The sequence below is a fragment of the Mus caroli genome, chromosome 3 (genome assembly GCF_900094665.2).
Source record: "Mus caroli chromosome 3, CAROLI_EIJ_v1.1, whole genome shotgun sequence".
NCBI lineage: Eukaryota > Metazoa > Chordata > Mammalia > Rodentia > Muridae > Mus > Mus caroli.
This window is the reverse complement of record NC_034572.1, coordinates 52413341-52427944: the sequence shown is the minus strand read 5'-3', so window position 1 is coordinate 52427944 and position 14604 is coordinate 52413341. Positions and strand designations below refer to the sequence as shown.

At 49.4% G+C, this 14604-nt stretch overlaps 2 protein-coding genes across 2 annotated transcripts in view; one reads left to right on the top strand and one right to left on the bottom strand.

Annotated features, from left to right (window-relative positions):
* The window catches only part of Med12l (mediator complex subunit 12L), a 313727-nt gene extending 301436 nt beyond the window's left edge, over positions 1 to 12291 (bottom strand). The window contains exons 1-2 of the mRNA XM_029474961.1: positions 11760 to 12291; positions 10729 to 10949 (exon numbers count right to left, since the gene is read on the bottom strand). Coding sequence (XP_029330821.1) covers positions 10729 to 10827 — 99 coding nt within the window. The 5' untranslated portion in view covers positions 10828 to 10949; positions 11760 to 12291. The remainder of the gene's footprint in view (positions 1 to 10728; positions 10950 to 11759) is intronic.
* The window catches only part of LOC110291818 (PR domain zinc finger protein 14-like), a 100493-nt gene continuing 98042 nt past the window's right edge, over positions 12154 to 14604 (top strand). Inside the window, 1 exon segment of the mRNA XM_021159073.1 lies at positions 12154 to 12374. Coding sequence (XP_021014732.1) covers positions 12154 to 12374 — 221 coding nt within the window.

Here is a 14604-nt window from a genome sequence, read left to right as displayed (position 1 = left end):
GAGAGAGGAGGGGGAGGGGGAGGGGGAGAGGACAGGGAGGGAGGGGGGAGGGGAGGAGAGGAGAGGAAAAAGAAGAGGTGAGTCCTGGGAATTCAAAGAATTCTTTCTTCCCTAGACCTTCCAAGGGTCTCTGGCACCCTGATTTCAGACTCCCCAATAGAACTATGGGAAATGAATTCCTGCTGCTTTAAGGCCACCTCCCCACCCCAACACTTTGTAGTGCTTCTTATAGTACCCACAAGTAACAAAGGAGTCACCCAGGGGCCTCAGTGTGACTCTAAGAGCTACTTTGGCCTTTGTCATCTTAAATCTCATATCCAAACACCACCACAGGGCACCCAGGACTTGAGCCCACTTTCCTCTCCACACCTGCACAAAGCAGTAAGTCTAGGCCCCAGAGCCAGATGCTGCTACTCACAGAGAGCCTTAGCCCAAGCCAGTCCCTCCCTCTGCAAGTTCACTCTGCATCCTCAGCGCCACCTACTCCTACATAAGCTCCAGATTCTAATCCTGCTTCATCAGGTTCTATCAAAGAATGGGTCACGTCCTATTGATCCCACGGCAATCCCCATTTCTCCACTCCAGAGCTAGATGAATCCAGAAAGGTCTAGGGTGTGTGGCTGTATGGTGACCCAGAGCACATCAGTAGTTCCCCTGGCTTGTACCCACTAGATGCCACTAAGCAGCAACACACACACATACTCAGATGTGACAACCTAGTGTCACCAGATACCGCCAGTGTCCCAGGGGAAAATAAAGACAAAGCACCCTGGCTGAAAATCGGCTGATGGTTGAATGCTCCAGGGCTCTGGATCTAATGTTCCTACCGCTATTTATGACTGTGTCCATTCACTTAAAAACAAAAGCAAAAGTTCTAAATCCTAGGTGTGAGCTGGGGATGTAGCAGGAAATCAGATTTGGGTCCTGTCCTCATGAAGCCCAAGTTGGCAAAGAGCCTGAAGAGTGCTCCATGATACCGGCTGAATGGCTGAATCAGTTTGGCACACACACACACAACATTCCCCTTATGACATGGACAATAAAACCCAGCAGTGGAAAGTGTCTCTTCCTCAGGGCCATTGCATTCTTCAACTAAGGGGGACCCACTTTCAGGTATGTCCAACTGACCAGGTGACCCTGTCATCAACGAAGCTGACACAGAAGAGCCCAAATGCATAAAACTGAAACAAAGAGACAAAAATCAAAACAAAACAAACAAACAAACAAAAAACTACAACAAAAAAAAATCCCTCACAACTGGTGAGTAATTAGTCCCAGTAAACAAAGAGCCAAAAATGCCCCAGCCAGAGCTACAGTTATCCCCAGAGGTAGAGATGGGACCAGGAGCCTTTCTCCCACAAACACAAGGTTAAGCCTGCATGAGCTTTAGACAAAGCCATGGGATATCTAGCAAGAGGAGGCAACAGAATGCTGAGCTGAAAAGGTCCCACTGTCACCAAAGCAGAGGGTGCCCTTGAAAGCAAAGAGATTCTCACTGTTGGGGTGACTTAGGAATACTTAGATTAAAAAAAAACAAACAAACAAACAAACCTGGATGCTCTCTACATGGAAGTCCAATACTGTAAAGACAAATCAGGGGACACAAGTGCCAGCATGAATCTCCTGTGGCAAGTCACTCCATGGGAGCTGAGCGTCCCTTTGTCTTGGAGAAGCTCGGTACAATCCACCTCTACCCACTAAAGGCGTGGCTGCCACCCATGGTGCAAACCTATAGACCATCCTTCTCCAAGGCTGAGAACAAGGCTCTTCCCTCTTCCATCAAAACCCCTCCTGTCCACAGGGTGTGGGGGATACCAAGGAGGGGGGTCTCTACCCTCTCAGAGGAGAAGGGGAGGGCAGATGGGGGGAAGGATTGTGGGAAGGGGTGACTGGGAGTGGGGACAGTGAGCATGATGTAAACAGAATAAATAAATTAATCAAAAATATTTTAAGTAAAAAAAAAAGAAACAAAAACTTCTCCTGCCCAAAGTAGAAGTAAAGGAGACCACTGCTTAGCTTCTCTTGGCTTCCAAGAGACCTTGGTCCTGAGGGACCTCATCTGGTGTCCTGTCTCTTGCCCATACCCCAGTCTGAGCCAGAAAATAAGAATTCTGATACGTTAACCACAAAAAGAGGGGGAGCGTGATTCTCTGAGAGTGGAGAACCCACAGTGACATTCTCCAAGTATTTAGTACCTGGCTCCAATAATGACTTAAAGAGAGTGGACTTCTATGGTTTACTTTAACAAGAACTACAAGGAACATCAATACCCCCAGGTCAGCTCATCAGCTCACAGATCTCAGGGGCTACTCACCAACATGGTGTGCCAGCGCTTTCAAGGCTTACAAGATGGCTGCAGCCCCTCCAACTACAGCTCCTCTTACTACCCTTGCAAAAAGGGGGAAATGGTGGCTTTTTCAGGGCATAAGGAAAGGGCTTTCCCCTTCACCTGTCTATTTCTCAGAGAGGAAAAGTCTCCAGCAGCAGTCCTGTGGTAGATTTCTATCTAGAGCGAAGGTGTGTGTGCTTACTCAAAGCTGAAAAATGACATGGAGAATGAAGACCTGGGTTTGGTTTTTGGTTTTTTTGGTTTTTTGGGGTTTTTGTTTTGTTTTGTTTTGTTTTGCTTTTTTGCTATTTAAATGGGAGGCAAGAAAGGAAAAGCAGAGAAGTGTCGGCCTTCTAGAAAGTCTGACAATCAGCCTTCATTTAAAAACAAAAGAAAGGCAAGCCTAGTGGTCAGCACTTGCCTACATCTTTGGTGTAAGTACTATACCCCCATTATGGATGTTTTCAAGTGATGAACCTGACATCGGCTCACAAACCTTCCTGAATTTTCATGGCAGCTGGTACAAGCTGGCTCCAACATGCCACTGAATTAGACCTCACATTCGATTTAAAAAGTTTACATGCTCCTTCATACTAAACCACTCTGGATATCACAAGGTACAGATGGCAGAGCCGGAACGCTCTCGAAAGGGGAGCCTGACCTCCAGGCTGCTGCTCCTGTCAGACTCAGGAGTCCACAAGTACCTCTGTGAAGGGAGTCCTGTAAGTGCTGCCAGCTCTCTCCTAGGGACGATACAACAAAAGCTGATAGAAAGAACCATGTGTATTCAAACAGGCCTTAGAAGGTAATGGGTGAAATCTCTTTTTCATCTCACACCTCTCTACCTGGGGGCAGGGAAGGGCTGGGAGAGCAAACATCTCTCATAGGAAAAAAATAATGAACAGTGAACACGAATTTTGTGACCAGGCTGTGGACAAGGCTAGGCAGGGTCCTGCCATCTTCTTCGGTATGTTAAGGTTCCTCTCCCAAGTGGGAGATACCATAAACGACTTCATTTTTAGGAAGCTAATTAACTAAACCCAGGAGGGGCTTCTCTTGAGCATGAAGACTGGAAGACACTTGAAGCACAGGAAAGGGAGGGTAATGGGAAAAGTCATCTTTCAGAAAAGCCCAGGTACACAGAATATGGAACTCTGAGCTGTCAGATAACAGCGATCATCAGTATGGCCTTGCACACTGGAAATCACAGCTACTAGGAAGGCGGACTTAGGATGTTCTCAGGAGCCCAGGAGTTTTGAGTAGGAACTTCAAACCATTTAGAAGAAAAAGGATAAAAGAAAAGAAAAGAGGAACAATAATACTGAAAGCCCATTTTTTAAGGGCAATCAAAATTATTTAATTATATTTTAGGTTTCTTTCTCCCAGGACAAAAACACTAATAAGGCTAACAGTACACCTTGAAATGCAGATTATTAGCAAAAAGAAGAAATTAAAATTGCTAATCCAGGGCTATTGCCCCGGTGGTATGGCTTAAAAGTATTGCCCAAGATTCATATTGCCCTGATGCTTGAAAGCTCAGAAGTGGGTCCTTTGATAAATGAGTAGGTCAGTCACCTAGCTATGCCCCAGCCCCACACCTCACCATCTGCTATGTCAGGGGTCTGGAAATGGGTGGGTTTCAAACGTAGGGCATCCCACTCTTGATCTTGTGCATCTGTGAAATGCCTTTCATCAGTCTATAAAGCAGAAAGAACCCCCCTTAAAGTAGAAAGAAGCAACCCTCTATGCTGGATCTCCAAGCCTTCAAGACTGAGCAAATTCCTTTCTCTTCTCCATGCTGAGCCAAGGCAGCTTTCCCTAGCTGAGCAGAAACTTGAAGCTTTAGCCACTTCTCTCATGTTCACACTGCCTACTCCACCACAGTAGTGGCTGGCTGCCGGAGGAAGCTCAGAACCTCTCTAGGAGAAAAGCCTGAGAACAAAGAGCAGGAGACCTTCATGAGTTGAGTCTCCAGACTCCATTCTCACCTACCCAAAGACCAGACCCTCACTCTGTGGTTCTCCACCTTCCTGAAGGATCGAACTCCATCTCAAGTGTCAACCTGTGGGGAAGCATCCATCAGGCTAAAAGGACAGTGGCTGCCACCCCCACAGACAGCCTTACCTAAGTCCCTAAAGTCCAGCTGAGAACCCAGTGCCAGGTCAAATCACAGCACTGCTAAGTTAAAGCAGGGTTTTGTGGCACAAAGCTAGCTCACCTCTCCTTTGCCTCAGGTTAGCCAAGAGAGTCCATGGGAAATAGCCTCTGGTATTTCCAGACCCAGGCATGGAATTCTACTCCGCTACAAATGCTTTACAGCTGGCAGGAAACAGGCCTAGGGGTGTTAGATCAGTTTCAAGGGGAGAGTAGGTAAATGGGCACTCTCAGAGCTTAGTACCCAATCTTCAAATAAGGAAAGACTGAGACCCGAGGTAAGTATTGAGCATGGGGTAGGACCATGACAGAGCCCAAGATGCTCTGCAGGTGAGCAGACAAGCTAAAACACTGGTTCTCAAATTCAGTGTGCTGAGAAAGCACCTAGAAAGGTTACTTAGAACTTCCTGAGTTTCCTCCCACTAGTTCTGACTAGGCAGGTCTACGGTGGAGGTTAAGTACTGCGACTCCCTGAAATGACAGCTAGTTGGATTTCTCCTCTCTGTCCAGATCTTTTACCAACAGTAACTGGTGACTGGGGAGGGTCTTGGGCATACCAGGCAAGACCTCTGCCTTTTGAATACAACCCCCTGACCACCCACCTGGCAACTTTTCTTAAGGCAGCCAGAATAAGAACGGAAACAGAGCTTTCTACCCAGATTCTAACCTGAGTCACCTAGAGGCAGGTCCACACACTTCCCTGAATATTGGGATTTTAAGGTAGTCTGAAGCGGCACCTCACCTCCCCCAGGCCAACAAATTGCTCCCAGGAAAGGAACATTCCAGAACCAAATGTCTTCCTCGCCTCTGTCTTCCTCCTCCAGGCAACTGGCCAATTTGTCCGGTCTTCCCTAAGAACTCAATGTCATCTTCCCCATTCCTCCACCACTGCTCCTCCCCCGGGTCTCTCAATTTCGTTTATTTCTTTTTCAATTAGAGCCTTGTCTAACCACAGGCACAAGGCAGTCATGTGATCACCAGCAATAGGCCCTTGCCCTCACGTAGCTTACACTCAGTGTGGTTGGTGGGCCTGCGAGGAGATGCCGCACCCTGAAAGCTGAGCTTCAGACACTGAAAAGGCTATTAATACAGGGTAAGAAGCTGAAGATCAGCTGCAAGAAAGGTTCCTCCTTTGGGACATTCTCCTAGCTAAGAACAGAAGAACAATAAACGCCACTACAGCAACGGACTGGAACCTGATAAAGAGCCAAGGCCTGTTGGAAGAGAAGAGAACAGCCGTGGCCCACTGTACAGCCAGAAGCCAGAAGGGTACACAGCTAGAAGTTGTGAGTAAGACCAGACTTCCAAGGCAGCTCTTGTGGATACTGTCATCAGTACAACAGAAGGAACCTGGATCCTTTACCAAGACATCAGCGACTTGAAGCTGACCTGTGTTGAGTGTCGTGTATGTGTGGCAGGACCATGTGCCATGTCTCTCTATGCTCTGCACACAGCAACTGGTTTAAATACAAACCACACCTCACAGGTGAAGACTGTGAATCAAAGAAGCAGTAGATGGTAGAGCCACCACTCAGAGGCAGGCCTGTGGCAGCAGGGAGCAACCATGGAGGTGAGCTAGGGCCAGGATGGTGAGGCCCTGAAGAGTCTGCATACTGTTGTAAGCATAACAGAAAGCTGGTGGGGACGGACTGGGCTTTCCTGACAGGCTCTTAGATATGACTAAGAATGGATGGAAATTCTGTTGTTGTTGTTGTTGTTGTTTGTTTGTTTGTTTGTTTGTTTGAGACAGGTTTTCTCTGTGTAGCCTTGGCTGTCCTGGAACTCACTCTGTAGATCAAGATGGCCTTGAATTTAGAAATCTGCCTGCCTCTGCCTCTGCCTCTGCCTCCCAAGTGCTGGGATTAAAGGCATGTGCCACCACTGCCCAGCAAGGTGGAACTTCTGAGGAAAGCCTCCACCAAACTATGATTGCCTGCACTGATAACTTAAACTCCTGCAGCTTCAGTCCATAAAAAGATCCTTAAGTGAAATTCCCTAAGAGGATGCCGCCCTGCAGTGTAGAATGCCTGAAGCTCTCAAAGCAGGCTCTGGACCAGCAGTGTCAGATTACCATCCACCTGGTTAGAAATGCAAATTCTGAGGCCACGCCTCAAACCTGAAGAATCTGAGATCCAATAACCTGGGTTCCTCCCCAACTCCAGTTTGTTTGTTTGTTTTGTGGGGGTTTGGAGGGACAGTTTTTGGGTATCTGAACCCAGAGCCTTACACAGACTAAAACATCAACCACCAGCAGCTTACACTCATAGATTTGGTCTAAACGTTTCAGGTGACTCAACACTACTCAGAAGAAGCTGGAAGGCTGTGTGCACAAAGCATGCCAACTCTGCAAAGTGGAGCTGCCCCTCGCTTGAGCAGCCCTGCTCTACACATCACACAATCCCCCCTAGACCCTGCTCTATACCTAGAAAGCTCACTACTGCCCCAATCCATTTTTCTTATCAATTTGATTTCCTGGGTGTATTTACTATTCAACTGTCCAGGCCACAAGGTCAAGGGGAAACAACCCCTCCTTCCCCCTGGGATCTCATTCCACCTTCACAGTCCTGAGCCTTCATGGCAGAAAACAAGGACACTCCGGGCATTCACCTAGCTAAGCTTTCCCAACACCTCTGATGCCATGTTCGCTCTTTCACTTGCTTGACTCTTTCAATAATATATTACAAGAAATATCTGTGCCCTTGGCATTCCAGGAACCTCACTCAGGGCCAGACATGTCAATGACAGCAAACATAGGCCTCTTTGCTGTCCTCCACACACTGTCCCACTGGTAGGAAATGGCCAGATAAAAAACAAATAACTGCAAGCAATAAACACACCTCAAAGGCCTGAGAAGGTCCTGAGCTGAGACCAACATGATGACAGACAGACCTGACAGTAATTTTTTGTTTTTTTTTGTTTTTTTGTTTATTTTTGGTTTTTCGAGTCAGGATTTCTCTGTGTAGCCCTGGCTGTCCTGGAACTCACTCTGTAGACCAGGCTGGCCTCGAACTCAGAAATCTGCCTGCCTCTGCCTCCCGAATGCTGGGATTAAAGGCGTGCGCCACCACGCCCGGCTCCTGACAGTAATTTTTGACAGGAAATAGTTGCAGGCTGAATCTATGACCAACTCTAATTGAAGTTCCTCGCATACATTCTATCCAACCGTTACCTTGCAAGAAAGTAGCAGTCTCGTCCAACTCTAAAAGGGAAAAAGATGGTTTACAGGGAGAAAACAGGGTGTGTGGACAAATCAGCCAAGATTCAGGCAAACAGAATGGCTCCAGGCCCCACCTGCTAGATCACAGCTATATGAGAACAGGATGAAATGTTGAGTTTGGAGGAGAAAAGGCAGGCAGGTATCCAGGTAGACAAGAGTTCCAAGAAGGAGAAAAGTCAGCCTAAAGCCAGAAAAGAAGCTCATCAAGGTGGTGAAAACCAGGAGCAGCATCAGATGCGTTAGAAATCCAAACTATCCCAGAGGCGCCCCAGGCAAGACACACCGGTGAGTACATACTATGGGTAAGGAGATAAGCTGTAGAGGAAGAAGACTCGAGAAAGACCCCTGCTTTTCTGATTCCCCATTTTTAAAGGGGAGGGCAGTCTGTGTGCAGATGACAAAGTACTCTACCACCACATTTAATAAAGTCTAAAGGGAGACCAGGGCACTGCAAGCTCGTGAATGAATTCGATCAACTGATGAAGCAGGTTAACGGATTTTCTTTTCATTCTGTCTCCACAGAGTCCTCACAAAGGATTCCACTCAGTAGCCTGGGACCCTATTTCCAGAACACTCTTACCACTTCTTATCAATAAAAACTTCATCGATAGCAATGATGCAACTTTGGTTCAGTGAAGAATAGGGATTTTCTTACCCAAAAATGAGGAAAATTATAGTTTTACCTAGTTTTTCCTGACGAGCACAACTAAACTAGTTAACAAGAGAGATGTGATCCAAATTTGCCAACCACTAAGATGCTCAACCATAATTCAAACTCACCACGGTCAAACCGGAAGCCTGCACTTCCTCCATTAAATCAATACTTTATTTCAATGTGGTGGTACAGGTCTAGGATCTCAGGACTTTAGAAATGGAAGCAAGATCTTGAGTTCAAGATCAGCTTGGGTAGATCAGTGTGACCTTTCTCAAACAAATCACCACAGCTCTCTGATGGATAATGGTATAGATTTGGTCTCCTTCAAATATGTGTAATTATATATCTTGTGTTTGCATATAATAGCATATATGTGGGGGTGTGATGTCTTATACAATCATATTCATATTGCAGTAAACTGCAAAAAAATCAAGACTGTCCAGAAAACACAATACAGTTTATCTACAGTTAATAAAAGGATAAAATTACTGGTTGTACAAGGACAGGGTGGAAGTTTGAGGGAGTAGTATAATACATAAATAACTGAAGCTTAGGAATCTGCTCGCCACCAACCAAAAAAACAGCCGAGCACCTGTTTCATATTGTACCCAAATTTGACTACAGCCACATATAACTCTCTCCTCAAGAGAGATCGAATATCGGTCGCCTGGGGAAAAGTGAATCCTGAGCAGCAGCAGCAGCACAAGTCACCCAGCACACAGTGCAGGTCTGAATGAGTGCTGCGCTGATAACCCAACGTGTGCTTATTCACCACACACTTCAGATAAATCAAGTGCTTCTGAGCTTCAATCGCCCTATTTCCTCAAATCAAAGGAGGAAAAAAGTACCCTCTACACACACTTCTTCCAGTTTTAGATTTCTAGAAAGTGACCCAATGTCCAAAATTATTCTTTCCAGGATCCAAATCCTCAAGTGACCGTCATATGTAAAAATAAATGCTAAACAAGCCCACATGCTAATCCAAGGCACCAACCCGAAGCTACGTCACTCTCCAGAAAGATCTAGTGAGGCACTAATTATAAGGTGAGAAAAGTTAAGAAACGAATGTCCCTATCCCTACCAAAACTTTTAAAATCAACTTTCTTTACACTTGGTCTTTAGAGTCTCTTTTCTTTCCAGACCTTAGGAGCTGCATAAGCACATGCTGCCCACCTGTAAACTTCCCAGCCATCTTCAATCGACTTCCCTGACCCTCAAACTCAGTGGGATAAGGCCAAAAGGAATTGCTCGTGATGATTTCTCAGACACATTATTAGCCAGTCTGGGCTGGGCCTCTACTAAAGAGACGGATACATTTATCAAAATAGAAGCCTGAAAGACTTGCAAAGTCCTCTTGTGAAATCAGGGGACATGAAAACTTTTAGTAGACTTTCCAGGCTCACGGGAAGACTAGAATACATGGCAGTTTCATGCTTAACTATAGAAAAGAGAAGATGGGTGGGCTGTAGCTGGCAAAGTCTAAAAGGACAGCTGGGGAGCAGGTGAACCAAAAAAGAAAAGATAGGCAAGTCTCTGGGCAAATTGTATAGCCAAGGGCGATCATTATTATGGCTGGAGAGTTGTTACGTAATTACTTGTTAACTCCTGACACATACCTACATAGCTTACAATAACCACTGAAGCTACTGTATGTGCAACAGCCAAGGTTTCTCCATTTAATTTCATTCAAAGAAAATAAGTAATCTGGAAGCTACTCCTTTCTAAGATAACTTGCCTGCTTTTACACATACAAAACAGCCTCCGGGAAAGCCAATTTGCCTCTCTAGAAGCAAAATTCGGTGTTTCTCTTCAATATGGTTTTCTTATTTTTTTTTAAAGGGGAGAGATACAGAGGTACATTCACCGAGCCAAATATATGATCACCTCGCTAAAAACGACTTCCATTCCAAAGTGGAGGATGTGATAAGGGTCCCTCCCCCATCCGTGCCTATACCGCTGGCGCAAAACGCAAGACCACAGAGTCCGATGTACTGCATTCCAGCATTTGTCAAAAAGTTTACGAGGATTTATCGAAGCGACGGAGTAAAAAACAATAAAACAAGCAAAAACGGAGGAAAGCGAACAGGAAGATGCTAGCGAGGTAGAAGCGGTAAAGCGCCCAGCGGCGCAGTGCAAGGCCCGACAACCGGGAAGCGACCCAGCCCCCCGCAGAGCGACCGCCCAGCGGAGCGCGGGGGTTGGCAGGCTCCCGGTCTCAGTAGCTCAGGGTCCCCGATACCCTAACCCGAGCCCCGCCTCCGATCCCCTCCCCAGCCCTTCCCCCGCAGCGCCGCGGACGCCCGCCGGGCCAGCTTGGCCCCGGGTCAGCGCTGCGGAGCGCCGCACAACCGCGGAGGCCGCCGGCGCCCTTACCTCCTTCTGCTTAGGGTCCTGCGGGTAGACGTCGGGCGGCCCGAGCCGCGGGCGCTTCAGCGGTCTCTGCTCATAGCTGAGAAGCCCGAAGGCGGCCATGATCTCTCATGTTAACCGGCGAAATGAATGAGAGTTGGAGCTGGAGCAGCCGCCTCTGAGCACCAGGGAGCAGCACTTTGCAGACAGACTCCCTCTTCCCTCCACTCTGGCTCGCCGTGGCGCTGCAGGCAGGAGAAAAAGCAGGTTGGAGACGGCCGCTGCCCGCGCGCAGACGCGCTCAGGGGGGCCGCCTTCGTGGGCACCCCGCTGCGCCGAGCCCCGGGACGCCTGCTCCGCGGGCGGCGGCGGCGGCGGCGGCGGCGGCGGGGCTGGAGGTCGGCCAGGGTCCGCCGCGGCGACGGCCTCCCGCCACCCCCACCCGGTCCCCAGGGGGAGGAGCAGATGATGGGAACGTGTGACTTTCTTCACCAATGAACCCAAACCCACCCAGGGGGGCCCAGGCTGGGGTGGGGGAGGGGCATAAAGGGGGAAAAAACTTTTCTTGGCGCCTAGGCGGGAGGCTCGGTGCCCGCCGAGAGCTAGGCGTCCTCGGGCCCGCGAGGCGCTGCGCAGCGGCCCGCGCCCACTTCCTGGCTCGCCGTGCCCCGCGCTCGCAGCTTTGCACCGGGAGGACCCGCCGCCCGGGCACGGAACCGCGGACGCGGAGGGAGAGAGGCCGCGAGAGGCGAGGATGCGGACGCCGAGCGAGGCCGGTGCCTCCGGGTTCAGCCAGTGCACGAGCTGCGCGGGTCCCCTCGGCGGCGCCGGGGCGCTTTGCTGGCTGCCGGCTGCAGCGGCCGCGGCGGCTGGAGGGGGCCGCGCTCGCTGTGGCGCGGGGCCGACTTAACCCTTTGCTGGCCCTCCCGGGGCTGGGGAGGGGGTGAGCAGAGGTGGCCGCGAGCACCGACGGACACATCGGGAGCACGGGCGACTGGGCTCCCCGGGCCACCCCTAGACGTCGCGCGCCCCGATCCCCACCCCCAACAGTTTACCTGTTGGTCCCTAGCTAGCGGCTAGGCTGGGGCGGGCAGCCGGGACGCCCTGGCGGCCGCAGCCTCCATCGCTCCGTTAGGGTTGGGGAATTGGATTTGACGTTGCGAGGTGTCTGGCTCGCCAGACTGCGGACGCCGCGAAGTTTGCGGCTGCCTGGGGGCGTCGCTCGCTGTCGCCAGCGTTCTCGCCCCCACGGCCCGGGAGCGCGAGCTCCCGAGTTGGCGGACGGCGGCGCGGCGGCCGCACTGAGCATGCCCAGCTTGGCGGCCGGACCGCGGAGGAGTTGGCTGCGAGCGCCTCGAGCGCTCCCATCTGCCTCTCCGGGTTTTCGCAGCCGCAGAGCGCGCATTCCACGGGCCCTGCGCCCCAGCTGGCTGCAGGGTTAACCCGGCTATGGAACCAGCCCCAGGAGGGACCCCGGGCCTCGAGCTGCGCCCTCCGCCTCGACCCCTCCTGCGGTCGCCATCCCGGCAGCCTAGGCGAAACCTCACCTGCTCGCATCACAGGGATGGGAACCGCGGGGAGGGGGCGATCCTTTCGGGGGATCTGGTCAATCCACCTGCCGGCGCCCCTCGCTTGCTCCAGGTAGACACACAGATGCGGGGCCAAGAGCCGTGAGCATTGAGACCTAGCCTCGGAGGCGGGCCCAGCGTGTCCTAAGGGACCCTGCAGGAGGCGCGCCCAGGAGAACGCGCCAGCACTTGGCCAAGAATGATGGCTGCCATTTATCGAGTCCTCCTTTGGTTGTATGATCTTGATGGTCTGAATTTGCTTCTAACAACAAACCCTTCCACGGTTTTACTTCGCCTTCTTTATAAATGAGGAAATTGTGTCAGCTCGGAGAGGTTAGATGACTTGTTCAAAGCTGCAAAAGCTAATGGGAATTTGAACCTACCACTGCTGGAGCTCAGGTTTCTGACCTCACCCCTCTGCTTTGATTGGGAAGGGCTGTGTGCTTGATCTGCCCTTGGCCTGATTGTATCACATTCTCCATAACTTGAGGAATTTCTTGGACGCTTAGTTCCCAGCTCTGGAGAGCATGTACACAGAATAACCTGCAGCCTTTCTATAGTACCTGGTACATGGTGATGATATGTGAATGTCTACTTGCTTTGCTGCCTTTAAAGCACCCGAGGGAAGGAAGAAGGAAGTGGATAAGGCGATGGCATTGTAAAAGACTAGTTCTTCATTGTTCACCCTCTGAACAAAAGTACCTCCAACCTAGCCTAACACTTAAATGGAGCTGCTGTATGGGGCTAAATCCATTACTCAGTCTGAGCTAGGCCTCCTACAGTATACTTGCCTTTACCAAGAGGTGCTTCCTTCCACTGCCCACCTTGCCATGAGCATTTCTCTTCTAATACCCTATATATAGTAACTTCATGGTGCAGTTTGCCTTGTGTTATAGCAGCTATCAAATCCAGTTCCTTTGCTTGAAAGAAAATACAGTTTTTATTCATATCTAACTTTATTAGGAGATTTGTCAAGCATACCAAAAAGTGAAGAAAGAATATAATAAATCCCCAAGTATTTATCATCTGTAATACTGTTTAACCATTTTTATTCCAGGTATTTTCCCCATTCTCAATCACTAATGTACCCACTGATTCAGTAAGGACAGTTTTCATTATTGAACACAGCATGGCACTTGGCACATCTCAAAAAAGTTTTGAATTGTGGGATGGATAGTAGGTGGTTGGCTGGGTAAATGGACTTAGGCGGTCATCACAAGTAATTCTTTACAGGTACTATATTATGCCGCTCAATCTGATGTCCATAGTTTGATGAGAGACATGTCCAAACTTTTCTCAGAGATAACTGTCTTACTCTGTTCGATTTTTGACCACGGCCACTTTTATAAAAGAAAACATTTATTTGGCCTACCTTACATTCAGAGATTTAACCCATTAGTGTCATGGCAGGAAACATGGCAGCAAACAGCAGACATGGGGCTGGAGATGTAGCTTAGACTTCTACATCCCAGCTGGGAGGCAGCAGGAAAAGACGGACACTGGGTCTGGCTTGAGAAGTTGAAATCCCAAAACCTACCCTCAGGAACACACTTCCTCCAAGAAAGCCACATCTGCTCCAGTGAGGCCACGCCTACTCTAACAAGGCCACGCCCACTCCAACCAGCCCTCGCTTCCTTATCTCTCTCCAGTAGGGTCATTCCCTAATGACTAAGAGTTCAAATATTTGAGCCCAGGGGGCAGGGGAGGGGGAGGGCATTCCTATTCAAACCACCAGAAAAAACAAGGCGAAATAACCCAGCGAAACATTTTTGCACAGGTCTCCTTTGCCTGTGTAACCTCTATGCAGACATTTCGCAGCCAATCTTCTCTCATTGCCAATCGTGGATATGCTGTGCAAATCACAGGCCACCTTAAAAAGTTCTCCAAGTTCTTCCAAGTTACAAAGAATGAATAGAAAAGGTGTTCAATGGGTTCCTCTCCAAGTTCTTTGTGTGAAGATGAAGATGAAGAATAACATTTTTCAGACCAGTTCTCACCAGTGCGGCGGGGGGGGGAGGGGGGGCGGGGGGGGGAATTACAGAGCAGATCCATTGTGAGTTCTTCCTACCATTCCTGCTCTCCGACTGCTGGTTCAGGGCCATTGAAGGAACAAGCAGTAAAGCCAGAGTCGGGCCTAATCCCTCCCAAACCTGTGCCTATTATCATCATCAATGCTCTGCGTGCATTGATTATCATTATTGTAGTACATGTGAAAGAGCATCAGAAGAAAACATATTAGCCGGGCATGGTGGCGCACGCCTTTAATCCCAGCACTCGGGAGGCAGAGGCAGGCGGATTTCTGAGTTCGAGGCCAGCCTGGTCTACAAAGTGA